At 48.2% G+C, this 23,947-nt stretch overlaps 8 protein-coding genes across 8 annotated transcripts; 2 read left to right on the top strand and 6 right to left on the bottom strand.

The window, feature by feature from the left end:
* Positions 1-168: 168 nt before the first annotated feature.
* LACBIDRAFT_307430 (uncharacterized protein) lies at positions 169-1,931 on the bottom strand (the record flags this gene model as incomplete). The annotated part of the gene is made up of 4 exons (XM_001885988.1): positions 169-941; positions 1,002-1,547; positions 1,597-1,701; positions 1,757-1,931. The coding sequence occupies 4 exons, from the start codon at positions 1,929-1,931 to the stop codon at positions 169-171; spliced, it is 1,599 nt and encodes a 532-aa protein (XP_001886023.1).
* Positions 1,932-5,329: 3,398 nt separating this feature from the next.
* LACBIDRAFT_307428 (uncharacterized protein) lies at positions 5,330-6,038 on the top strand. The gene is made up of 2 exons (XM_001886083.1): positions 5,330-5,374; positions 5,431-6,038. The coding sequence occupies exons 1-2, from the start codon at positions 5,361-5,363 to the stop codon at positions 5,912-5,914; spliced, it is 498 nt and encodes a 165-aa protein (XP_001886118.1). The 5' UTR covers positions 5,330-5,360; the 3' UTR covers positions 5,915-6,038.
* A 167-nt stretch (positions 6,039-6,205) lies between these two features.
* Positions 6,206-7,279, top strand: LACBIDRAFT_295291 (uncharacterized protein; the record flags this gene model as incomplete). Its single annotated transcript, XM_001886082.1, has 3 exons — positions 6,206-6,530; positions 6,591-7,063; positions 7,100-7,279. 3 exons carry the CDS (start codon positions 6,206-6,208, stop codon positions 7,277-7,279), a joined length of 978 nt encoding a protein of 325 aa, XP_001886117.1.
* An 857-nt stretch (positions 7,280-8,136) lies between these two features.
* Positions 8,137-9,094, bottom strand: LACBIDRAFT_331645 (uncharacterized protein; the record flags this gene model as incomplete). The annotated part of the gene is made up of 3 exons (XM_001885987.1): positions 8,137-8,339; positions 8,397-8,688; positions 8,732-9,094. 3 exons carry the CDS (start codon positions 9,092-9,094, stop codon positions 8,137-8,139), a joined length of 858 nt encoding a protein of 285 aa, XP_001886022.1.
* Positions 9,095-12,400: 3,306 nt separating this feature from the next.
* On the bottom strand, positions 12,401-13,743 carry LACBIDRAFT_253463 (uncharacterized protein; the record flags this gene model as incomplete). Its single annotated transcript, XM_001885986.1, has 8 exons — positions 12,401-12,508; positions 12,573-12,659; positions 12,714-12,845; positions 12,908-13,107; positions 13,162-13,271; positions 13,334-13,476; positions 13,528-13,564; positions 13,622-13,743. The coding sequence occupies 8 exons, from the start codon at positions 13,741-13,743 to the stop codon at positions 12,401-12,403; spliced, it is 939 nt and encodes a 312-aa protein (XP_001886021.1).
* Positions 13,744-14,521: 778 nt separating this feature from the next.
* LACBIDRAFT_155569 (uncharacterized protein) lies at positions 14,522-19,277 on the bottom strand (the record flags this gene model as incomplete). The annotated part of the gene is made up of 17 exons (XM_001885985.1): positions 14,522-14,749; positions 14,804-14,923; positions 14,972-15,064; positions 15,116-15,222; positions 15,273-15,361; positions 15,421-15,504; positions 15,559-15,623; positions 15,685-15,762; positions 15,820-15,999; positions 16,053-16,363; positions 16,414-16,647; positions 16,723-16,981; positions 17,036-17,557; positions 17,614-17,812; positions 17,870-18,040; positions 18,093-18,992; positions 19,051-19,277. Coding segments are annotated over 17 exons (3,867 nt in total), but the record flags the coding sequence as incomplete, so codon positions are not given.
* Positions 19,278-19,790: 513 nt separating this feature from the next.
* LACBIDRAFT_192731 (GTP binding protein) lies at positions 19,791-21,794 on the bottom strand. The gene is made up of 8 exons (XM_001885984.1): positions 21,729-21,794; positions 21,522-21,661; positions 21,121-21,249; positions 20,880-20,961; positions 20,570-20,825; positions 20,419-20,514; positions 20,217-20,365; positions 19,791-20,165 (listed from the first exon to the last, which is right to left on the bottom strand). Exons 2-8 carry the CDS (start codon positions 21,631-21,633, stop codon positions 20,039-20,041), a joined length of 951 nt encoding a protein of 316 aa, XP_001886019.1. The 5' UTR covers positions 21,634-21,661; positions 21,729-21,794; the 3' UTR covers positions 19,791-20,038.
* Positions 21,795-21,914: 120 nt separating this feature from the next.
* Positions 21,915-23,761, bottom strand: LACBIDRAFT_192730 (uncharacterized protein). The gene is made up of 7 exons (XM_001885983.1): positions 23,531-23,761; positions 23,305-23,440; positions 22,864-23,244; positions 22,689-22,815; positions 22,517-22,640; positions 22,442-22,465; positions 21,915-22,190 (listed from the first exon to the last, which is right to left on the bottom strand). The coding sequence occupies exons 1-7, from the start codon at positions 23,716-23,718 to the stop codon at positions 22,172-22,174; spliced, it is 999 nt and encodes a 332-aa protein (XP_001886018.1). The 5' UTR covers positions 23,719-23,761; the 3' UTR covers positions 21,915-22,171.
* Between the last annotated feature and the right edge of the window lie 186 nt (positions 23,762-23,947).

Genomic DNA, 23,947 nt, shown 5'->3' with positions numbered 1-23,947 from the left:
TTATACCCAGCCATTTTACAGCATTTTAAGCAGCCCATGACTATCATTTTTTCAAGCCTTGCGCCTCCTACTGGTGATTTTATAGCTTGGGCGCTTAGTACTTGGGCAGGGTTAAGCATATAATTTCGCCCAAGCGGCTAGATTACTGGCTAAGCGCCTGCGAGTTTGTCAGGCGTCTGCCTGATCAAGATCGTTATCCAAAGAAGTAATAGATTCCTGGTATTTGGTATACCGCTGCAATTCCTGCTCGTGCTTCTGAACCTCATCGGCCGTAAAACGTATCGGACACTGAGTGCCCTCATGAGCATAGGTGTCCCAAACATCTCGGAGGTGCAAGAGCGCTTTTCGGAGTGGTACCAGGCTGTCACTCCAGGATCTGAGAACATGGTACGGCAAAAGCGCCAGCTCCGTGGAGAAAGGCATCGCACACGCGATCATCCTCCTCTCGTTCTCCGTCACGATCTTCTGTTCATACGCTTTGTGTCTCATCGCGAGCTTCAAATGTAAAAGATACGGCACTTGCTGGTCTGGGTTCAACGTCGACACGTGGCTGGGCAACTTAGGCGCGACACGACCCACCGGGATGTCGATCAGGCCACCGTCATAGGTAAAAATAGAGGGAAATGTGGCCTGCATGCAATAAGGAGCTATGATGCTATGCTGCCAATCAATAAGACCTTGGACCACTGCCGGACCCGTCTCAGCAACGAATAAATTTGAATGACTAATGTCGGCATGCCAGAGAGTTCGGCTGCTCAGCATGAGTGGCGGTATTATGTGCGGAATCGCGAGGGCAAGCACATCCAAAAGTTTAAGGTGGGCAACAGCGTTGTAAAACGGAAAACGACGAAACCTTGAGGTCGTGTTCTGCGAAGCATGGTGACGAATCCAAGTACGTTCTGAATCCACAGCAGCAAGAAGGAAGGAGCCCATGTCAGGCCCTGCCGATGAGTTGAACAGTCAGCTAATGTCCATGTCTACGGCATACAAGGGGAACTCACATGGACCATGATCATATGTCACTTGGGCTCGTTCCGACCGCCACCATTGACGATCTGCGATTGGGCCAATACGATATTTGTCCTTCGCTGCATCGAGCCTTCTATGCAACTCGGTATCGTTCTCTGGGAGGGAACCTGGACGAAACAGCGGGCGGTCCCGTAAATCGGCTCGTACATCATCCCTGAAATAGAGGCTGCCTATCTGCGAGAAGGGCGCACCCTCGAAGCTCTGCTCTATACCGAAGACACCGTCTAAAAGTGGAAAGACTTCAGGTGCTTTCGCAATATGCGTCCAGCGATGATGGGATTCTACGCCAGACATCTTCTCCATGACGATATATTCGGTACCGACAGTATTTGCAGTAGCATCAGCGCTCCATGCGAATACTCGCGGCGCACGTATGCCAAGAACTTCTCGCACGAACTCCAGCGTAGCAACCTCACTCGCCATGGTGAAGAAAGGGGCTCCAGCAAGGCCAGTTGGAAGGCGTGCGATTGCCTCCACCCCGTTATCAAAGTTAAGGGCAAAAACCTGGTTGTAAGATCCTATAGAACATATCATATGGCATAAATACACAGAACGCGAAGTACATACCTTCACCTAGTTTCTTGAACATGACGCAACGTTGAGCTCCGACTGCCGCACAGGCTACATGTTGTATCTCATCAACGTTGAATTCGACATATCGTGGTGCGGTTTCTAACACCCGATCGTAGTATTCAGAACAATTGAGGAACAAGGCTGAATCACCCACGTTCTTCCTCGTTGTATAACCACCGCGCACTAGTGTACTTGAAGAGCTCTCTTTGTTCAGACCTTGTGAATGGGACAGTACGGGAGAGACCCGATAGCTTCTGAGCGGTCTTAAAATTTCGTTGCAGAGACGCGAAAAATCCAATTCCCAGATTCTTTGGGAAAAATGAGCTCATTTTGAACTCCGACGTGTGGCATTATGTAAGTAGTCCATTTTCGGAACATTGTACTAAATTTAATAATGAGCTCCTTTCCGTTCTCGGCATTCTGTTGTTGGTAAATTTGGATCCCATTTTCGTGCCCGAGTACACTACTTATCTACGGAAAGTTTCCCAACTCCATTGTTTTGGCTCCTGTCGAGGCGGCTTCATTCCGCTGGTGCTCCAACTCCCAGAATAAATTCAACTAAATTCAGGCGCTGGTCAGTTCTGGGGTGGCGAAATCTGGACAAGTATGCACAACTCGAAAAAACAAATGTTAGAAATCATACCCAGCCATTCTGCAGCCTTCAAAGCAGCCCACCACTACCTTTTTTTCAGGCCTTGCGCTCCTACTGGTTGTAAAAAGATGATTTTATAGCTTGGGCGCTTAGTTCTTGTAAAGGGTCAAGTATACAATTTCGCCCAAGCGGCTAGACTAGTGGCTAAGCGCCTGCCTGATCACCAGCCTCGTTCAGAGGAACGGTCAAGGGTTCGAACCATGCTCCATGCATCCCGTTACCCCACCGTTGACGCCACCCACACATCTACAACCGCCGTGGCTGGCTTACGATAGCCAGAACAAGATAAGAAAGAACGAAAGAAAGAAAGAGAAAAACCCTATCATAACACCCGATAACCAAGAGAGAAAGAAAAAGAGATAACGAGGATGTAGCGGCAGAACCGTGAACCTCTTTTTTTTTCAATGTCTTCAAGGTCGCAATACGATAGCAAGAAGGCGTAACATCTTGAACTTTTAACTGCCATGTTGTACATCAGGACAATTGTAAGAAGCTCGTATCGATCCCATGTGAAAAGTCCCATATACATATCCGCTATTGAAAAGAGTGGTCAGTCTTATATCAGTTCTTGTTTGAGGCGGGACAACTCACATGATCTTCACCGCACGAAACAATCTATTCACAAGGCGTCAAATCAACGAGTAAAACTAAAATGTGAAAAGACAGAGATCCAACCTTTGTACAATCAAACCCAATGCAAAATATCCGACCGGTATGACCTCCCGTCAAGTCAGCCACAAGCGCGCCAGTACGACGATCCCAAACCTATTCAAACCTTGGAAGTTAGGTGACATCCAACTCGAACAAACCCAAAGTTTTCTCGCCTTTATACTCAAATCGTAGCTTCCGCTCAACACAAAGTCGTACCCAACAGCTACGCTTCTCACAAGATCACCATGAATACACCGCCCACCGCCATCCGTAGAAGGCTGTGGGAGCGGTGTCGGCTGGACGCCGCTACTCCCACACGTCTGGCAAACGAGGCCAGGCGTGGAGATCAAGGGGAAGGGAAGGGACGTGTTACTCGCTGGCGTTGTTCCGTCGTATTCTGGTGAAGTCGACCAGCCTTGGAGACTTGTTATGTCAAAGAGACGAAGATGTTTGTCCGATGATCCTGAGAGGACTATGGGGGGTTTGAAGTCGATGGATGCAATTCTACACATGCGTTAGGTTTGGGCGTGATACTATTAGGGAGAAGAAAAGGGTTCGTACCCTCGAGTATGGTGGTTATCGAACGTTCGCAGGAGTTTGCCCGTTTTGGCGTCCCAGAGCCTGATGGAACGATCGCCAGACCCCGAAACGATGAGGTCCTTTGATATGGAGACTGCGTTGACGGCAGCTCTGTGGGCGCCCAAGACGAACTGAGGAACCAGATCTGGGAAAGAATACGTTCGCACAGTACGATCTTTGGGGTGCGTCATATGTCATGATAGACCATGAAGCCTCATAAAAAAGACATACCTTTGGAGCAGGACACCAACCGTTCATCGTCAAAGCGTACGCAAAGAACGCTGTCTTCGTGGTCGCAGATAACACCCACGAGCTCGTTACTCTCCAGATGCCAAACCATTACACGTCGATCACTCCCAGCACTGGCCAGATAACCATTCTGCGCGCATAGACTGAGGACTGAGCTGGAATGCACGCCAGATATTATCCGCTCCACCAAGCCTGTCGTCAAGTTCCACTCTCTGATACTCCTGTCGCGTGACCCCGTAAAAAGTACTTGTTGGCCAGTCTCTGGGTATGTATAGAGCTGGAGGCAATAAATTGTGTTTGTATGCGCGTTGCTGGGGGCACCGCGGGTCTGTAAGGCTGAGAGGCGGTAGTTGGAAGATAGAAATCGGTTTCGTAACTTGATAAAAGTCTGGTGCAGTAATTTGTAGTTCGGCTTTAGATATGCAGTTTCGCTGGCAGTCTTTAAAACTGAAGGCGCAGAATGTCTGACGTAGGACTTTGAGCGGGTGGATGATTCCGCCGTTGATCCTGAATAAAGGGTGTCCCTTGCATTTGAAAATAGCGGTATGCCACTGGAGGAAGACATGGACGCAAAGCCAGAATCCAGCTCAGCGTGCATCAAAGTCAAGTCCGCTTGGGCAGCTTCCACCCCACCAATGACCTCGTCTTCTGTACCGCCATCATCGGAGTCACCCATGCCTTCATCATCAGAGTCATTCCATTCTGCGTTATGTCGCGGATAGGATGGGTCAAAGATGTGGGTGCGAGCAGGTTGCCGCCACGTCCATCCACGAGCGGCACATAACCTCTTCCAGATCGTTTGGTCGTTCGCTAGAGCTTGCCATCGCCGACTTACAAGCGCGCATGTTAAAAGAGTCTGAAATGGGAGGTGCGAGAATATTTGGATTGAGACTTCTGCTGGAAGGGACTTGTGCGGGCAAGTAAGCTTTACGCTTGGAAGGAAGAGAAAGGTATTCCACTTACGCCGACAACGTCAAATAGGAGAAGAGGTGCTATCTTTCTTTGAATAGCTGCAAGTCGTGATCTGGGAAGTGCGGCGAGGAGCTTGTACGCCATGTCTGTTGTCCAGTTGAAAGGATACGTCGATGAACGATATAATGCTCCATACCTTCACGCTCCTGCTCAAAGTTTATTCCTGGCATGGGTTCGTTCATCATCAGAGGCGTTGTGGAATTCATGGTAGTAGGAGACGAAGATTCGGCTTCGGCGGTTTGGTCCAGCATTTCTACAAACAATGTGCCAGGTTTCGGGCGATGTGTGGATTCAAGGACGTTCAGGTTTTGAAATTGAGAAAGAACCTCCGTTCAGGATACAGTGCCATGGTTGAATGGCAGAATACGGTGCACGTGGATGATGGAAAGGTACCAAATTGAAAAAGATACACATGCACATTGCACAAAGAACACAAAAAACACAAGGATTGGCTGAGATTGGTTGAAATCAATAAGAAGCTACGTTGCAATAAGTTCCTTGGAAGCCCAGTAGAATGAAAATGAAGTAAGTTACATAATTATCAAGGTTCTGCACTTTCACTGGCACGTCCATTGAAATGTCGTCATATCCATCACAAGCTAACACAAACAAACAAGAGTTGTCCTAAAGTTACCACCGCCACCTTTTGAAAGATATGGATGAACATTCGTACGTTGGTTCGGATTGTCCGGTATCCATCACCCAAACTTGAAGTTTCCCAGCAGCGAGGAGGATAAGGCTATAGAAGAAAAAACTCGTGGGATGACCGTTATGGAAAAGAGATTTTACTATATGAAAATCTATGGACCACCAGCTCCATTCCCTGAACTTCCACATCCAGGTTACTTTTTCTTGGAATTCTTTAGGAACCGAGACATCTGGAGTTCCTTACACCTCACCTACCCAGAAGATTTCAACACACGAGCCAGAATCCGGACTTTTATGGTCAAGACGTGGAAGGGGACTCCGGTTCTCGTCAAAGCGCCCAGAGAATTGGTTGGCGAGTGGGTGGAAGGATTTTGGTGCAAGGCGAAGTCGGAAAGGAATATTTACCGCCTGGGAGACAAGTTTATGGGGGGGAACTTCAGGATGGGTAGCATTGCGTTTCAGAAGATGGTGGATGGGGAGTGGAAGAGCCCGCCCCCGCAAGAGTCGGTTGTGGCGCTGATTTGTTGGCGGGGTGATGAGGCGCAACTCGAAATGGCTTGAGCAGGATGGGATCTGTCCAAAATTTCGAGTTTGTGTATATGTCTTTCCCCCTGCAGCATAGTGCAAGCTCTTTCAACGTGTTCAGTAATTTGTGATTTGTCGATTGGTTGAACAAACGCTTTCGGCTTGCTTCCAGCGTTGTCAGAATGATGGGCTGACAAGACCGTTTAATACGACACTTGCATCCCAACTCCCCCCAGGTGAAGTATGAGAAGCCATTTTGTGGATAAAAAACGTGATTTGGATGAGCGACCTCTTTTTCGCCTCCATCTGACTTCCATCGCCTCCTACATGGAGGCCCGCCTGACTGAAAAACCAATACGAGTCGGGTTCGAGATCGAGCTCATGGTCACTCCAAGTATGCCTCAACTGCGCGACTTAGGAGGCCTCGAAGACGATAATAAGATTTCAAAGCCCCGTTACTTCCACACAGTGCTTCCCATACAAGGCGACAATTACGAACCAGATCCTCGGTTCCTGAATCTCGTGAAAAGATTATTACGACTGGCCGATTTGCCTCTAGAGAATGTATACGTTCCGGGTGGAAGGCCGACGCAATATCGAGGCTGGTCTGTTCATGGAGATCTGTCTTTGACTCCCGTCTCGCCGGAAGCGGGTAAGGTGCCCAACTCTTAATCGCCTTAAAAGACAAACGGCTTCGAACTTTCATCACCAGCTTTCGACGCGCGGAGCCTGATTTGGGAAGAGCAAACAACGAGGGCATTCGGGCAGGTGAATAATTATTTCAAAATCATCTCTTCCACGAGCTGTGGGACACATGTCCACGTCAAGCCTGAGGAAGGTGACTGGGAGCTCAACGCCGTCAAAAAACTGGCAAAGGCAATTGTTGTTTTCGCCGTTATCAGCCAGTTATTAGGGCCAGCTCGGCAGATCAGCGTGTACTGCAAAGATAACACACAAGGCCGATACGTCCATCGCGATTTAACCAGCAGAGGAGGTCCAGCACTTGTCTTGCATCAGCTCCAAAGTAAAAAGAAGACAACAACCCTTGTCAACTACATGTGCCCTCCAGAACCGGGAGACGAGCTTGGACGCAACTATGTCTGGAATTTGACGAACGTCTGCGACGCCAACTCATGTGGGACTGTGGAGTTTCGGGGGGCAGAAATGAGTGTGGCCATGGATAATGTGAGGAAGTGAGTCGCGTTTGTGATTGGGTTCGAGGGTGGCGCGAATCTCGCGACGAACGAATTCTTTAAGCAATACGCCACCACGGATCCAACCCGCGATGATCTGCTCGACTTCGTTGAAGGAGGGCTTCTGCCTGAAGCGCGATTAAGCATCCGTGATTGGTTTTCGAGCGGAAGTCAAGGTGGTGGCGGAAGTCAAGGTGGTGGTGATTGATTCCAGAATGTGGCTGCTACCCCAGTCTTTTGATACCCACAGGCAAAAATAATGGTATTTTGTTGGATGTACACTCCATGTATATCATACCATTGGTCCAAAAAAGGCTTGAAAAAAAAATGATCAGTGGGTCGAAAGAATACATAGATATCAGAGCAATACCAGTATTCATCCCCAGCGCCCGTCAAACCTCGCCCTCATATATCCCATTCTCCTCTCCTTCCACATCCCCCTCCGTCTGCCCCCCAGGCCCTGTCCTGCAATCCGGATACCAATCAGCACATTAGTTGTTATCGAACAAACACACAGCTCGGCATTAAAAATAGAAACTCACGGCGCGTAGGGCATGTGGAGTGTTTGTGGTGAGGGGGGTTGTGGTGCAACGGATGCGGGTGCTATGCCACTGCCAACGCTGCTTTCGCTTAGGCCTTGGCTTGTGGAGGCGAGCGACATGTTTCTACGATGGTGAAAGGGTGGGATCGCAACGCATTGGTGGCAAGGAAAGAAAGGTGCACGTGGCTGAAACCAACTTGAAGCTGAAAGTTTGGCAGTGAAACTTTTAACTGACAAGAACTATGATTTTACAAGAAAATGTTTAAATTGTAAGCACCATGACCGCCCAAGTCTGTCCGGCTCAAGCAACTCAAGTGCCAATCTTTCCTAGACAGTTCCCCGTGTACTTAATGCGAAGTACATCCTTTTATTCGGACTTGTCGCACTCCCCATAAAAAGGCAACGCCATCGAATGGTCACCGTGTGGCAGAGGCTGTCGCATTGTTCATCCATGTGTCTATTGACCTTCCGTAGTTGGCCCGCATACTTCACAAAAGGGTTCCTAAGCTCACCAGGCTCCTCGCTCAAATTTCCAAATCTCCATGATGATTCCCTACAGGCACCATGACGGTATCAGGATACAAGCATCGATATCCGATTGGCAGTGGTGTCAGACGGGTAAATGTGATCTCAGGCCCTCTTTGAATATCAGGGAGATCGTGAAACTTGATGGGTTCCAGACTGGTTGACTGGATTGAAGCCAAGAACGATGAGCATACGTCCATTGCTGAAGAATTTGTAACAAGGTTAATAAGAGTATCATTTTGGGAAAACCCTTACGCACACAGCTCCTTTTGATAGTCATCGCGTGGAACTTGAAGCCCGCGTCCCTTCTTTTGTTGAAGTGCTACTCCAAGAATGTTATTCATGATTCCAACGTTTTCCTTCAGCCACATGACGGAGACATGTCCACGGTCGAAGACAATATCTTCCCAGGTGCGTCCTGACCATTCATGGAGGAGTCGCCAATATGGTCTGATCCTCGGACCAACAATTAATTTGATGGTGTATTCACAAAGCTCCTCAAGAATAGTGACCGCCACGATGAAAGCCAAAATTGTGAACAGTGGTGAGTCCTGACAAATGTGAGGTTTGCTAGGTGTCAAATAATTTGTATACCTCGGGCACCTCCTCAAAGGCGTGGATGAGATTGCCATTAATCTGGATTTCAGGGACCGCTCTCCCGGCCGTTGAAACCATTCCCCAGTAAGAACTATAGAGGTCATTTGTCCGATCCATGGAAAGCGGTTTGAATTTTGGCGCATTGACAAGGATGTCTCGGATGTGGGGGATGGAAGAGTCATAGTTATTATCGCCGAGCCTTCGATATTCAACAAACTTTTCAAAGACTGAACGATACAGCAAAATGGTGAAGTCCGATGAAGCAAGGTGGTCCAAGACTTGTGAGAAGGCCTTGGAATCGAGGACACTTGTCCAAATCAGGAGGATTGAAAGGGCGGCATCGCCCACAGAGCGTCTCATACTTGCAACCACAAAATTTATAAGGGCTCAAGCCGATGAAGTACAAGAAAAAAAGAAGCATTACAGTGTTTTGCATGTGAGATTGGAATTCAAATCTCACGAAAACTTGTTTGTTCTTGTGGTCTGTGACTGATGGGAGTCAAGTTGAATCAACATTCAATCATCGACGTAAATGCTTCCAAGCAAGTTCCAAGGGAGGGGACTCCTCCACTTGAAGAAAATAAGGATCTAGTCGGAAGACTAGATCCTTTATCGGCTACCCGTGACCTTCACTAAGAGCGCTCTGGCAGAGGAAGTTCAACGTTCAACGCTGTGACACCGAGGAAGGCAACATCACACATTACAACTAATACAAGAACAAACAACTTTTCGTGAGATTTGGATTCCAATCTCACATGCAAAACACTGTAGAATGATCTTGTCAGGCCAAGTCATGATCATTGTTGAATGTTGCGGTGCACAGTAGAGAAATCTGAGACCGTCAGTTCAACATTTCTAATGAAGTCGTGACAAGTGTAGCTCCGACTCGATGGATGGTGGTGCAAATCAACAAATTAAAACCAAAGTTACATTGCAATGAAACCCTCGGAAGCCCAACAACTCACGATGGAACGAAAACGAAAGATCTTACATAAATTAAATGTTTTGTACCTGTTCTTCCATCCACGTCCATAATTCCTTGGCAAGTTTTGGGTCTTGTGCAAAAGCATTTGGGGTACCCACTCGTGCCCAAGGAATGAGATACTGCAAATAAGGAGCGTAAGTCCCTCGAGTAGACGGCACATTGAACAAAGACAATATTACCTTGCCACCCAGAGTCAAGCCTTTGTCAGTCGTGCCAGCCCAAAGCAGCGTCAACGCCCCCATGGCTGGGGGGGACAAAAACAAACCCTGTAGACCACATTCAGCAAAGAAACCATGGGAAGACGATATTGATATGCTTACAATAACGAAATTCTCGATTCTCGACATATGGCGGAATAAATCCGAACGCAAGCTTCCTGGATGGATCGACGTTGAGATAATCCCCTCATCGGCGTATCGGCGGAACAACTCATTCGAAAATAAGATACTACCCTGAACAAAGAAAGACAATGTCGACACCATGCCTCAAGAGGAAAAAATGCGAAGAGACAAACGAGTTTACTCTGACCGTACAGCATCACGCTAAACTTCTTTTTCCTCGCGGGGCCATCCTTCAGTGTGTTGAAATCGATGGAACCGTAGTGATGAGCGGCAGAGCTGACGTTGATGACCCGAACCTTCCCATCAGGACTGGTCTTCGCAGTTGACAGGAGAGTAGGGAGAAGGAGCTTCGTAAAGTAGAAATGTCCTACAAAGTGCTCATTAACACCCACACAAATGTCATGTTTTCGAGACCTACCAAGGGTATTAGTACCGAACTGAAGATCGTAGTCTTGAGCTGTCACATCGGCAACGGGAGGCACCATAACACCAGCATTGTTGTAAAGAACGTCAAGTCGCGTCTCTTTCCTAATATGTTCCCCAAGGTATTCAATTGTCAAGCACAGAGTTCAGGATAAACCAGTCCTCACCTCTGAAATTCCTCAGCTGCCGCCTTGACTGAGGTCAAGTCCGCAAGGTCCAACTTCAAAAACAGCGCCTCTTTGCCAGTTTCCGCCTTGATGTCCTGAATGGCTTGCTCAACCCTTTCCTGGCTCCGCCCTGCGATGTAAACCTTTCCATTGCGCGCAACAAGCACCTACAAACGTCGCAATTTAGCCAGCACTACGTCATATCGAGTATAAAAAACTCGCCTTGGCTGTCTCTTTTCCAACTCCTTCAAGACCGTCGACAATCAGCCTGCATTATAGATAGACATAGACAGTTTCTCACCTGCGTTCGCCCCAGTGACAATTATCACCTTGCCTTCTAGGTCTGGTACGTCGTCCACCTTGAACGTAGGCTTCGGTGCGTGGTTTTCGCGGATAATAGCGAGGATGGACCCCATGGCGCACGTGGTTCGAGAAGGTCGAGCAGTAGGAAATTCAGTGTGCAACACGTACGTCTTTTATTTGATGATGACATTGCATACGAACCTTATGTACTATGTAAGTATCAGATGTTTCATTCAATTCGGCACAGTGTGACGTGTTGATACCAGCCTGCCGAAATTTCGATAGGGCTGCATTAGGGCCGCATGACCAGCGTGAAATAGGATGAGAGTATAAGCCTCCGTTGAGGTCGGCTTTTGCTTTTGATTCGACCTCAATCTTTTGTAGATGTAGACGGATGACAATTGTAACAAAGAATGGAGGCTGTCATGCTATGTATTGGGACATAATAACCGAATAGAATACATGGCATGATGGGCATCTTGAAGATGCAAGTTAGATATACAGTATACAACAGGCGGGGACAGCAGGCGCACTCTGAAGTTCAGCGCGAAGACCAGAATGTGGGTAGGAGGGAAAGATGTGAACGAAAACAGGGTTAATAGATGTCCAAACCCTCTATTAGATTAATCAGGCGAACGCAATGATGGCCGCCTGTCCTGGTTGGAGGTTCCGATAGCGCTGGGATGTTATTGATGAACCGTGGTAGGTGGCTGACCTTCGTCGAAGTCTTCGACTCTGTTCGTAATGTCGATGGCTCGAAAGAGTGCTCACAAGCAAAGGGTCATGGTCGTTTGAGAGGGCCCTGCCTTTTCTGAACTCTTCATGTTTCAATAAGTCTATCTTCATTACCTAGTAAATGCGGTAGCTAACGAGTCAGCTAACTCCCGTAGTATGAGAAACAAAGGTATTTACCTTCTCAAAGTTCCGCTCCTTGGAAGGATCAATCCGACGTTACCGCAACATCAAGTGCAACGTCGAGACTCACGAACGAACCCCTTCCACTTAACTTCAACGACGGATGATAACAATCTAGTCTCTGTACTGACCTCCCTGCAGTTACATTGCTTCCCTTGTCTCCCATTGCTGACTCGTTTCATGGCCACAACTTTGGGACACGAGCCGTGGCCAACCCATGCGGAGGGTAGTGCTTGAGCGTGAGGGACGCCTAGCTTTGAGGTCTTGTAGCTGACGCAGACGTTATTGAGAGACCCGTCGCAGATGGAGGAATTTCAACAAAGTAATTGGTTAGGAACCTCCCAATGTATCCTTAAATAGTTAACGGGGATTTCGAATGTAGATACGGCAGCGTGCAATCGCTCCATCGTTATTAGCCTGCAGGTACCCACAGGTGACAACTGGAATGGTGGGTGCAAATCAACTAATCAGAACCGAAGTTCACCATGAAACCCGAGAAAGCCCAATAACTCACGGGGGAATGTAAATGAGATTAAATGTTTTGCACCTGTTCCTCCATCCACGTCCATAATTCCTCGGCAAGTTTCGGGTCTCGTGCAGAAGCGTTCGGGGTACCCACCCGTGCCCAGGGAATCAGATACTGCAAAAAAAAAAAAAGCGTAAGTCCTTCGAGTAGACGGCACATTGAACAAAGACAATATTACCTTGCCACCCAGAGTCAATCCTTCGTCAGTCGTGCCAGCCCAGAGCAGCGTCAACGCCCCCATAGCTGAGGGATACAAAATGAGATTCTATAAACCACATTCAGCAAAGGAACCATGGGGAAGATGATATGATATGCTTACAACAACGAAATTCTCGATTCTCGACATATGGCGGTATAAATCCGATCGCAAGTTTCCTGGATGTATCGACGTTGAGATAACCCCCTCATGGGCGTACCGGCGAAACAACTCATTCGAAAATAAGATGTTACCCTGAACAAAGAAAGACTACGTCAACGCCGTGCCTCAATAGAAAAAGATGCGAAGATACAAACGAGTTTACTCTGACCGTACAACATCAAGCCAGACTTCTTTTTCCTTGCAGGACAATCCTTCAGGATGTTGAAATCGATGGAACCGTGGTGCCAGTGATGAGCGGCAGAGCTGACGTTAATGACCCGAACCTTCCCATCGGGACTGGTCTTCGCGCTTGCCAGGAGAGTAGGTAGAAGGAGCTTCGTAAAGTAGAAATGTCCTACAAAGCGCTCATCAACTCCCACAGAAATGTCATATGGTCTTCGAGACCTACCAAGAGTATTAGTACCGAACTGAAGATCGTAGCCTTGAGCTGTCACATCAGCAATGGGAGGCCCCAAAACACCAGCATTGTTATAAAGAACGTCAAGTCGCGTTTCTTTCCTAAGACCAAGCGGCATTCAATTGTCCAGCACGGAGTTAAGTAAAGATGAACCATTCCTCACCTCTGGAATTCCTCAGCTGCCGCCTTGACCGAGGTCAAGTCCGCAAGGTCCAACTTCAGAAACAGCGCGTCTTTGCCAGTTTCCGCCTTGATGTCCTGAATGGCTTGCTCGACCCTTTCCTGGCTCCGCCCTGCGATGTAAACCTTTGCATTACGCGCAACAAGAACCTAAGAACGTCAAAGATTAGCCTGCACTACGCCATGTTGAGGATAGACTTGCCTTCGCTGTCTCCTTCCCAACCCCTTTAAGACCATTGAAAATCAGCCTACATTATAGGTAGACATAAACAGTTTCTCACCTGCGTTCGCCCCAGTAATAATGATCACTTTGCCTTCTAGGTCTGGTACGTCGTCGACCTTGAACGTAGGTTTCGGTGGGAGGTTTTCGCGGATAACAGCGAGGATACCCATGGCGTTCGTGTTGAGGAGTGGTGTGGAACACGTCGCTAGGGAGTGGTACGTCTTTTACCTGGTGACATGATCAAAATGCATACGAACAAGTGCCTGCTGGCTCTAAATTTAGATTTCCGCAGTGACCAGGCTCAAGAACCAACAAAAGAATAGTTGCTGTCATACTATGTATTAGGACATGAAGGTCATAACCGAATAAAGGTGATCTATGCGAAAAACGCAAAACGAACGGAAGATGGTGATGGATACAGAATATATGGCAATACACATGATGGGGGTTTTGAAAATGCAAGTTAGATAGCAGGCTAGGAGAGCGGGCGCACCCTGAAGTTGAGTGCGAAAACCAGAATATGGGTGGGAGGGGAGATGTGAACGAAAATTTTGATAAATGTCCAAACCCTCTATTAGATTAATCAGGCGAGTCCTTTGAATTGCCTTTTCGTCGTAAGAATTTGCGGCGGACGGTGAACACATGGCTTAGTGTGTCTTTTCTTCTCCTCGGCGATGTATTAGGTTCGGAAGCTAGGCTTCGGCTACTCTGTCTCCGTTCAGAAAGGTTGGTTTGCATCCTCTTCATCGCCACCCCGTTTTCCTCCGTAGAGAAGTCGAAACCTCGATGTACTACAGAACGCATGCCAGTCGACATATCCGTTCGACTTGCGGACCGTACATCAGTCGAAGGTCCAGGAGCAAACGACGCGACACTTTCGGGGCGCGACACCGGGTAGGATGCAACAGAGGCCGGACGTTTCATGGCAGCCAGACCGAATCCATTTTGGTCCTGCGATAAATCTCTTGTGGGGTCCATCTTGTGAATGTAACGAACGGTGTCCATGTCGTCCGGGTGGAAACCGAACTTCCAGGCTTTCCAAAGATATCGTGGCAGAAGGGCGAGGAGGATGGTGAGTGGAAGGGAAAGCCAGAAATATGCTGATGGGAACAAGAAGTGATTGTTGCCGAACACGGGAGTAACGATCCATCCAGGTGAGATAGTATTGTAGACGGCCTAGTGGGATATCAGAAAGGGCACTAAATCAAGAAGAAGAAAAAGAGGACTGACGGTGTACACCAATATCAGGAAGTCTCCAATAAACACGGCGAAGAACACCCAGGCGGTCCAAACGTTCGTGTTAAGACCGTTGAAAAAGTTTGCGGTAAATACAGCAGCAAATGCCATAGTCTAGAAAACCTTGAGAACAAGCAAGGAAACAATGCGCAAAGGGCGTACCGTTGAAAATTCGTATGTGCTAACCGCCCAGCCAGTAGTACGGCTAGACGTAGAGAAATACGTATAGAGAATGAGGAAGAAGATGATAGCAGACTAAGCCGCTTGTAAGCCATAATCCTGAACAATGCAACGACTTGCACTAACCTGCACAACCCCGTCGAACATGTAAATCGCGAAGTCCCGAATCCCGAACCACTTCCCCTCACGTCCATACCAGTAAAGTTCAGGCAAGGCCATCAAGACATGATCATCTAAGGAGGGTCGGAATGGGAATACAATTCGAAAAGAGAGGACGACATACCAGCTACCCGATCAAACAAGCCAATACCAATGACAGGCGCAATCGTCCAGAATGAGTTCCAGAATAGGAGGTAGGTATATTCGAATACACTTCAGAACAATAAATCAGCACCCAGCCGGCATTTAAACAAAAAGGGAAGTCAACATACTAAGCGGAACTCCAGAAACAATAGATTTGAAACCACCACAATACACCGATACAAACTATATTCTTGTAGAAAAAATTCAAGATCCTGTTTGGATTAAATTAAGCGTCCGAGAATGACGGAGTGTAAAAATAGACCTACATGTTCCCGTTTCGTGCATATGACCAATGCCCATGGACCAGGATCAATCGTTTTAGGAAACGGAACTGTCACCAAGCCAAAGTAAGCCGTCTGTGGAGCACTGGCATTATGTCCAAATGGATTCACCTGAGCAATCGCATAATCTGACGAGTTGACGGCTTGTAAACCTTCTTCACCTGAGATGCCAACGCCCACATCAGCAGCCTACAGATGCACCCATTAGCCCACTACAACAAACAACAGAAACAAGATCAAACGAACTTGAATCATGCTAACATCGTTGGCTCCATCGCCAATGGCAAGAGTCATCGCTCCGATTCCATCCTTCACCAGCAGCACAATAAGAGCCTTCTGCAACGGCGATACACGGCAACAGATGACACTCTCGCACAACATGGCGAGTCTGAGAAGGAGGTTTTTACTGCTCTCATCATCGAAAACCTAACAAGCAAGGTGTTAGGCAGGAAACAAGAAATGGTTTCATAACCACATACAAGGTCCAACGCCGCCCCATCAATGACCAATACAAATCCACCAAGTCGTTCTCCGTTGTTAGCTCCAACAATTGACGACATGCCCGTTTGCGTTCTGTGCAGGTGCCCACCGTTCGTAGGATGGTGACTATACGTCGAGTCTGCAGTTGACGGACGAGCAAGAGGCACTTCTCCATCCAATATGCCACTGTCCGGGAAAAACTCCTCAGCAGCATGTACGAGCTGGTCATAGACAGGTCGCCCGGATTGGTTTCCGCGGACCACGATGATGTTGGAGTCTCTGGCAATGAGGTTTGTGCTGTGGCCAATGGCTTCATCGAGGGTCAGTCACGAAATCGAAAAACGCAAAAAAAATTCGTACCGATGGACGTCTCAAGTTTGTCGCCTGTAGCCACCCACATCTTGATACCTGCCCTCTTGAGATCTGCAATGGTTTGGGGAACGCCATCTTGCAACTTGTCTTCAATGGCTGTAGCGCCAAGGAGGCGAAGATCCCGCTCAAGCTCGTCGCATAACAGTTCAACTTTCCCCTCGCGATCTTCCATTGATACTGTGGCTGCATGATAGCGTTCGCTCCATTCCCGGTATTCCTCCTCTGAAAGAAGTAGAAAAGTGTGACGTTAGTCCAATCCTGGGCATCAACCGAAATGGAACAAGGGCCATCACCCACCTCCGATGACCTTATAAGCCATCGTCAGGGTCCTCAATCCCTGGTTGGCGAACTCGTCCAAATGCTTCTCAGTGGCCGCCTTCAACTCCTCCCCAGACCCCGGCTTCAGCCTCTCAAAAATCACATTATCCGCGCCCTTGCTCAACAAAAATATCCTCCCATCATCATCCAGCTTCCTTATAACGACGCTCATCCTCTTCCTGGCGCTCGTAAACTCCAATATGTTCAAGAGCTCGTATCGTTCGACCCCATCTCCGTGCTGGCTGTCTCTGTCGATATCGGACCCAGACGCAGAAGATTCTTCTTCACCGACAGCCATGTGAGAAAACGGTGTCTGTAGAAGTAACACCTCCTTATCTCGCCCCCTAAAAATAAACCCCATGTCTGCGGCCGCCTCTACCAGCGCAGCTTCGTCCGGACTCTGTGCCTTGTATTCAATCTTCCTCGTCACTGGATCAATGTTTGTCAACACTGTATGGCAGAGCGCCAAAACGGTGAAAAATCCATTGAGCTGTCGGGCATGAGCGGCATTCGGAGTGTTAGGGTCGACGTGAACAGCCTCCCTCAAGTCCTGGGAGAGCTCGCCGTCGCGGAAGTGGCGTAGAGGCTGGTTAGAAGCCTTTTTCATGGCCGGAACGGCGGAATCCCTGGTGCCCGTTTTGTCCACCCTTGTGGAGGAGCCAGCGGAAGACGACGGAATGTCGACGAGTGGAATGTCTTTGCTGTCCTTTTCGGAAGGATAAACTGGGGGTTCTTTTTTTATTTCCTCTTCCTCCTCCGGATTGCCGTTGTAGATTTTCCCGCCAATGGAGCACTTTTGGAAGATCATCAAGTTCTAATATTTCCAAGTGAACATGATGCGAGGAAGGATGAATCAGAGGATGAAAATACCTGCGTAAGTGTACCAGTTTTGTCCGAGAATATGTATTCAATCTGGCCAAGGTCGTCCGTCAGATTCCACGTTCTGGCTATTGTTGGCTGGCCCGTTTTTTCGTAATACATATCGGTATCGAAATAGATAAAAGCTGCCTGACACGTTCGAACAAACTCAATCGATATGTAGAGCGAGATGGGAACGATGTTCTGGAACCTGTGGAAAGTGTGAGTGAGCGCAATTCCCTGGTAAACGTTTCAGCTAAGAACATACGTGATTAGGGCGAACACGAATGTGATCAGTCCGTTGATAGAGGGATTGTCGTCCGACAGCGTTTCACCATAGAGCCAAGGAGCACCCCTTGGAAAATATCGGTGCTCAAGAACGGAATCGACAACACCACAAACCACGGCCATAATAGCCAGAATGATCAAGTTTATGAACCTATAAGTGTTCAATGAGCACTGCGACAAATCAAAAGGCGAAAAGAACGTACACCTGCGGATTCATTTGTCGCTCCACTTTGCTTCTCTTGCTCGGAGTAACACCGGAATTCATCACAATCCTGGTATCATGACCGGTGTACATAACCACGCCAATCACCCATTCTGTATTCCTCAACACAGTGCCCCTCAGCAAAGCCATTTGCATGTCCACAGGGAATACCTCCTTGCCAACCTTCACAGCCGCGTTGAGCTTGTACATGTTCACATCAGGCCGGTCACATTCAATCCGAAATTTATTATGCGCGGACGCACAATCCGCTGCACTGCGAATATGAGTCAGGTCTGGAACCGCGTTGCGGGATTTGAGGTTGGTCTCGCCGTCCAGATTTTTGGTTTCTATGAACGCCACGTTCTCGTCCTCTGACGTCGAGCAAATGAGGATGTCGGCAGGGAAGGACTCGTTGTTCATGATCTTTACGAAATCACCGACAGCCACGTTTTCCCAGGGCGTCATCTTCCAATGCGGCCGAAGCCGGTCCGTACCGTCGTGCGCAAAGACGGTAGGAAGCATATGAGCCTCTTCCACTTGATCATCGTACTCGACATGTTCTGAGACTGCAGTTGCAGCAGTTGTCACTCCTGCAAGTTCCTCGCCGTTCGAATTGGACGTCAACACCTTTTTGATTTTGGGGCGCTGTCTTGGCACCAACCCCCGGACAAACGTCTTGCTCTTCTTTTGCATGGCATTGGGATTGACCCAGTTACCCCCAGCGAGAACGCGAATCATGGAGTGGTTAACGGTGCGGTCAGACTGATGTCTCTTTACATCCTCGTACCCATCCTTAATAGCAGTTATAGATAGGACGATAAGAAGTGGGAGGAGAACAAGCCCGGGCGAGATGGTTGAAAATATGTTGAAAAACTGCAGGATGGCTATTCCGAGGAAGAATCTGTCAAATGAACATCAATGAAACGCGCGCTAGGAGAAACTGAGACAGCCAAGCGTACATGTTTGCGACACGTCGAAATTGCTCTAGTAAATTCCTGGGTACGAAGGTGATGATAGTGTACTTTGAGGTGATAACTTGATTTGTGGCATATACATGCTCGCGTTTCACCCGTCCCCGGTGGTCACGATAGTCATCGGGGAGGTTCTCGTTCACAAAAATGGTACGTTGAGGACCTGGCTCTGTCTTTCGCGCGAAAAGATCTTCGACCTTGAACGCGGCAAATTTCTCGTACCAGCGTACGATAGCGGATTTGTGGTGGCCCGGCGCGGACATGTTGGGTGAATGGATTCGGCGGTGAAGTAATCGTCGTCGTAGCCTGTCGTGATATAAAGAGATTGTGGGTCGTCGTAAAGGCTTAAGCCAACATTACTGCTACACGGGGTAGGGGAAAGGAGACGACGAGGACGAGCGGACAGTTCGAAAGATGACGCAGCAGCCTATGTAATTGACAAGATCGGCTCGGCAGCTCACAAACACAAAATGACAAATCCACCCTGACACAAATAATTGCTGCGCGTCCTTTGGAGGCGTTCATCGTTTCGACCAGAGAGCAAGCAAGTCGTAGAACAAATGAACATTTTCAGCATGCCTTCTCTGCCCCTCGGAGCAAAGGCTAACTGTAGATAGTCTACTTCTTTGCATTCTTCTGCGTCAGCGACTCAGCATCATCACGCCGATGTCGTGTGACACGCATGGTCATGACAAACCACCATTTCGCCAACGTGCCTCAAAAACAAAGGCGGGTTATAGGTAATCATTTTATCATGAGGTGAAAATGAGTGGAAGAATTCCAAGGTACAGGGGCAACCGTAGTGTAAGTACCAGGAATTTGACGAGGACAAGAAAATCAATGAGAGAAGATACGATATAACAAAGAGTGAGGAACTCCAAAAAACCGTGTGGCAGTTGAAAGATGGTAATAAAGCCAGTCGCTAGGGGTATCGTATTTTTCGGACCACACCAAGAAAGAAAGTCGTGCTCGCCATCTACTGCTGGGAAGCGCCCCCAGCAGGTCGCTGGTTCACACCTTCCTTGAGAGCTAAAAGCTGCTTCGACCGGAACGCCTCGTAGTGGATCTGTGCCGTCGTCTCGATCAAGTCTTGCAAATGTGTCCTGTATTACCGTCAACATGTGTTGATGACACCAGGAGAAAAGCCAACAAACCTGGTAAGGAAGTTGCGCAGGTGAACAAACTCGCAGTGGTTCGCGTCCTCGACGTTCACAACACCCCAGCGGTTCTTGCGACCACGAACGGACTTGCCATCGATGATCACATTGTTTTCTGAACCGACAACGGCAAAAGGAATAATTTGCTATGATAGATATGAGCAAGCAGAACTTTGATAGAGCATAAACCCAGGCCTACCCTAATCGACTCGTTCAAGTGAATTTCCTCCTCGTCATCCTCATCGGTATCGAAAGGATACAAACGAATGTTGTTGTAAATCAGCTCCTCGCGAATCTACGAAACCCAAGTACCATCAGCACGGTGAAAAGTAAATCCTAAGTAAACCAACCTTAAACTTGAACTTCTCTCTTTCTTCCAACGTCAAGCTATCACTCTTTGCAATGACGGGCACGACATTGACCACCTCGCTCAGCTTCTTCATCACAATGACATCAATGGGGCGAAGGGCATGGCCAGTGGGATTGATGAAGTACAAGCAGCAGTGGATGCGTGTGTCCTGGATGTAGCGGTCACGCATGGCAGTGAGTTCTTTGCGGAGATAAGCGCTGTGTTGGTCCTTGATATACTTAATGATGGGATCCCAGCTGTAAGGTCAACTTCATGAGATGGAAAACTAACTAAAGCAATGGAAACCATACCAGCCCTCGTTGTTGATCTGATCACCGTACCCTGGGGTATCAACGATGTTGAGACGGAGTTTGACGCCATTCTCAACAATGACTGCATGGGGAAATTAGTACTAAATCCTAAAGTCTAGAATGCGGAGAAAAGTAGGAAAACAAGCTCGCCAAGCAGGTCTTCTCCAACGCACCCACATCAAGTGACGGTACCGCAAAAGAAGGCATAGAAACCAAGAAGAAAACGGGAAAAACAGCATACCATGAGAGACGGCCTGAATCTCCGTCGTTTGCCTGACGGGTTCGTCAGAAGCGAAGCGCCCCTTAGAGTCGATAAGGTGTGACGCGAAGATGGTGTTTATCAGAGTCGACTTGCCCAACCCCGTTTGGCCTGTAACGTGAATTGTTAGCTTTAACTCCGACTGCAGACGCGAAAGAGGAGGAGAATTCTGTGGAAATTGAGAGAAGCAGCTGGGTAGGAACGGAAACGTGTAACAGCCGTTGGACGTTACGTAGTACGTGGGGCCATCCAGAATACCTCTCCACGACGGGGAGAAACACCCAAGCAGCAAAGAAGAGGCAACGTCACACCGTACAAGACCACCCCACCCCCAAAACCACCCCAAAAACAGAGAAGCCGTACTCCGTCAAACATCAACTCACCGACAACGATAACGTTGAACTGAAACCCGCGTTTCAAGAGCTTGTGCTCAATCTGCTGAGTGATAGAGTCGAAGCCGACATAAGACTGCGCTCGGATTTCCTCAGTCGACATTTCTTGATATTATTCGTGAGCAGGGGGCCTATGCGTTGTCAAGTCCAATTTTAATTTCGTGGTTTAGCCCTAGAGAGGGATTATGATGAACTCACTATGCAGTAATGGGATGATAGGGAAGAGGCGACGATAGAGGAGGATGGACAACAACGACGGCGGCGACGACGAACAACGCTGTTTGAAGGGGGCGAATTCGAACGACTTTAGAATGTAAATTTGGCTCTGGCACAAACAAATGTACACAAACGTTTGTGGCGCTTTTTCAGTTGCTCAGCAAATGGTTCAAAAAATTTATTGGGATTGCCACCAGCAGACTCGGACAAAAAACCCAAGAGCTAGCCTAATAACTAGGTAGGTAGAAGGGTATGTGATCACAAGTAACCCGACTAGCGAACACCCCCCTCCTTCAACTTCATTACTTGATCCATCTTTAAATGTGACTTCTTATTTCCTTTTTCTTTCTACAGTCCCTCTGCCCATCATTGCCATTCCTCTGGCCTGTGGAGTTTGAACGAGGCCAGCAGAGACGACAAACGACTTAAAGTTCCGTTCCCAACCTGAGAGAGGAAAGAAGGGAAAAAATTACTCAGTAAAATGTATTCGATAAAGAAATTACTTGGCAGAAGGAGACGGGGGAAGAACAGAAACGGATGAGAGGTAGGGTATTGAAAACGCGACAACCACGACCAGCACGCTGATGACGATAGCTGGAATGTAAGATGTTGTGCTGGTTGCAGATTGGCGTGTCGCCGTTGCGGATCGACTTTTGACGGGGGATGCGGGGGTAGCGGGAATAAGGTACACGTACCCAATGGATTTGAAGCCGTGAATGCTGTGAACTTGAGTTAACAGAGGGGCGTTATCAGGAGAGACTCGGACTAACTAATATCCTTCGATGTTGCGCTTAATTTCATCTTCCTGGCCTTTAGGAACTCCAACGAGCGAGAAAGTCACCTTGGTTGAGTCAGAGGATTGTTCAAGTTTCGTGGTCAATGTTGCAGCATGTCCTGTACAACAATGAGCTGATATTCGAAGCAAATGATGGAACAACATGCCAGATGGCCATGTAGGACTTTGCACAGCCCAGGTTTGCACAATTTCAGTGGACGGCGTGAGCGAGACATATTTGCCTTTGACACCTCCACCAAACAGGGAGTATTCAGATCCTGGTTGAGGTGTTGACTGGGCGGCCCTCAGTGAACATCAAGTCCAAGTCTACAAAAAACAGACCTTTGCTGGAGCACGAGTCCATAGAGGAATCCTCTTCTCATCTGTTAGGAGCCCGAAAAGATCGTCAGCTGACGCTTGGAAGTTAGCTTCCACAGTAATAGTCGACGTGTTGAGAGCTTTCTTCTCGGTGGGCTTCTTCACAGGCGCAGCAGACGACGTGGATGCGACTGCAGGAGCAGGAGTAGAAGTCCCACTGCCTGGAGCAGGGGTACCCACGCGACTTGGATCAGCGCTGATAGTAAGGTCCTTTCCGTGGGTATCGATGATGGCACTTGGGAACGTGGCGAACTTCGTTTCCAGCGCTGTGGGCAAGCGCGTCTTGGCCAAAGCGAACAACGCGTTGACGTCTGTCGATGACTGGGTGGTGAGGCTCCAGTCGTACTGTGGCGTTCAACGTGTTTGTCACCGAACGTCAAAAGCATGAAGGGTAGGTGTTCTTACCACATAGTCAGACAGGTTGTCACAGACAATTTCATGAGATACCTCCGGGATGGTGAGCGTCCCTTTCACTTCCGTCCCTTCACTGGTTGTACCCGTCCATGCCAAAGAGATTTTGCAGTCGAAGATCGTGATCAATCTGAAAACGTCGTAATAAAATATCAGAGGCAGGAAGAGATGAAATTCGGGATGTTATCTGACAGCGAAGAAAGAAAAACTATTCACGTACTTTGACTTTCTCTGACCGAGCTCGATATCGCCATCGACCTCTGTCACCTTTGAGATTGAGATTACCTCGCCTTCCTTGTCGCCCTGGATGCTAATCGTTGTCAATTCCCTTTCAAACCACTCCTGGCCCCAGCGCGTGATGTTCTTGTTCTTCCAGTGCCAGTTCGCTGTGGAGGGTGGGAGGGCCATTGTTGGGATCTAAAAATCTAGAGTAAAAGGACTCAGGTAAAGGAGGTGGAAAGAGAGTGGCTGATGGGGTCAGAAAATCACGCCTCTGATCATGTTTATTTGGACTATTTTTCTGCTTATCCTCTTTCCACAACGTTCTAGCGATTTCTCTGCCATCACTCTATGGAAAAGCAAGCGAAAGTAATCTGGTCAGCAGAAGCGCGACGCGACAAATTTCGCGGCACGAGGA

Source organism: Laccaria bicolor, genomic scaffold (assembly GCF_000143565.1).
Source record: "Laccaria bicolor S238N-H82 LACBIscaffold_35 genomic scaffold, whole genome shotgun sequence".
NCBI lineage: Eukaryota > Fungi > Basidiomycota > Agaricomycetes > Agaricales > Hydnangiaceae > Laccaria > Laccaria bicolor.
Note: the sequence above shows the minus strand (reverse complement) of the source record. Positions and strands in the feature narration are given on the sequence as shown.

Excerpts from the sequence above, each read along its gene's own strand:
- LACBIDRAFT_192731 (XM_001885984.1), bottom strand. The coding sequence starts at position 21,633 with ATGTCGACTGAGGAAATCCGAGCGCAGTCTTATGTCGGCTTCGACTCT. Across the intron at positions 20,515-20,569 it reads GAGAGAAGTTCAAGTTTAAG|ATTCGCGAGGAGCTGATTTA; the intron begins GTTGGTTTACTT and ends TGGGTTTCGTAG. Across the intron at positions 20,366-20,418 it reads ACTTGAACGAGTCGATTAGG|CAAATTATTCCTTTTGCCGT; the intron begins GTAGGCCTGGGT and ends TATCTATCATAG.
- LACBIDRAFT_192730 (XM_001885983.1), bottom strand. The coding sequence starts at position 23,718 with ATGGCCCTCCCACCCTCCACAGCGAACTGGCACTGGAAGAACAAGAAC. Across the intron at positions 22,816-22,863 it reads GGACTCGTGCTCCAGCAAAG|TCAACACCTCAACCAGGATC; the intron begins GTCTGTTTTTTG and ends AGGGCCGCCCAG. Across the intron at positions 22,641-22,688 it reads AAGTCCTACATGGCCATCTG|GACATGCTGCAACATTGACC; the intron begins GCATGTTGTTCC and ends ATTGTTGTACAG.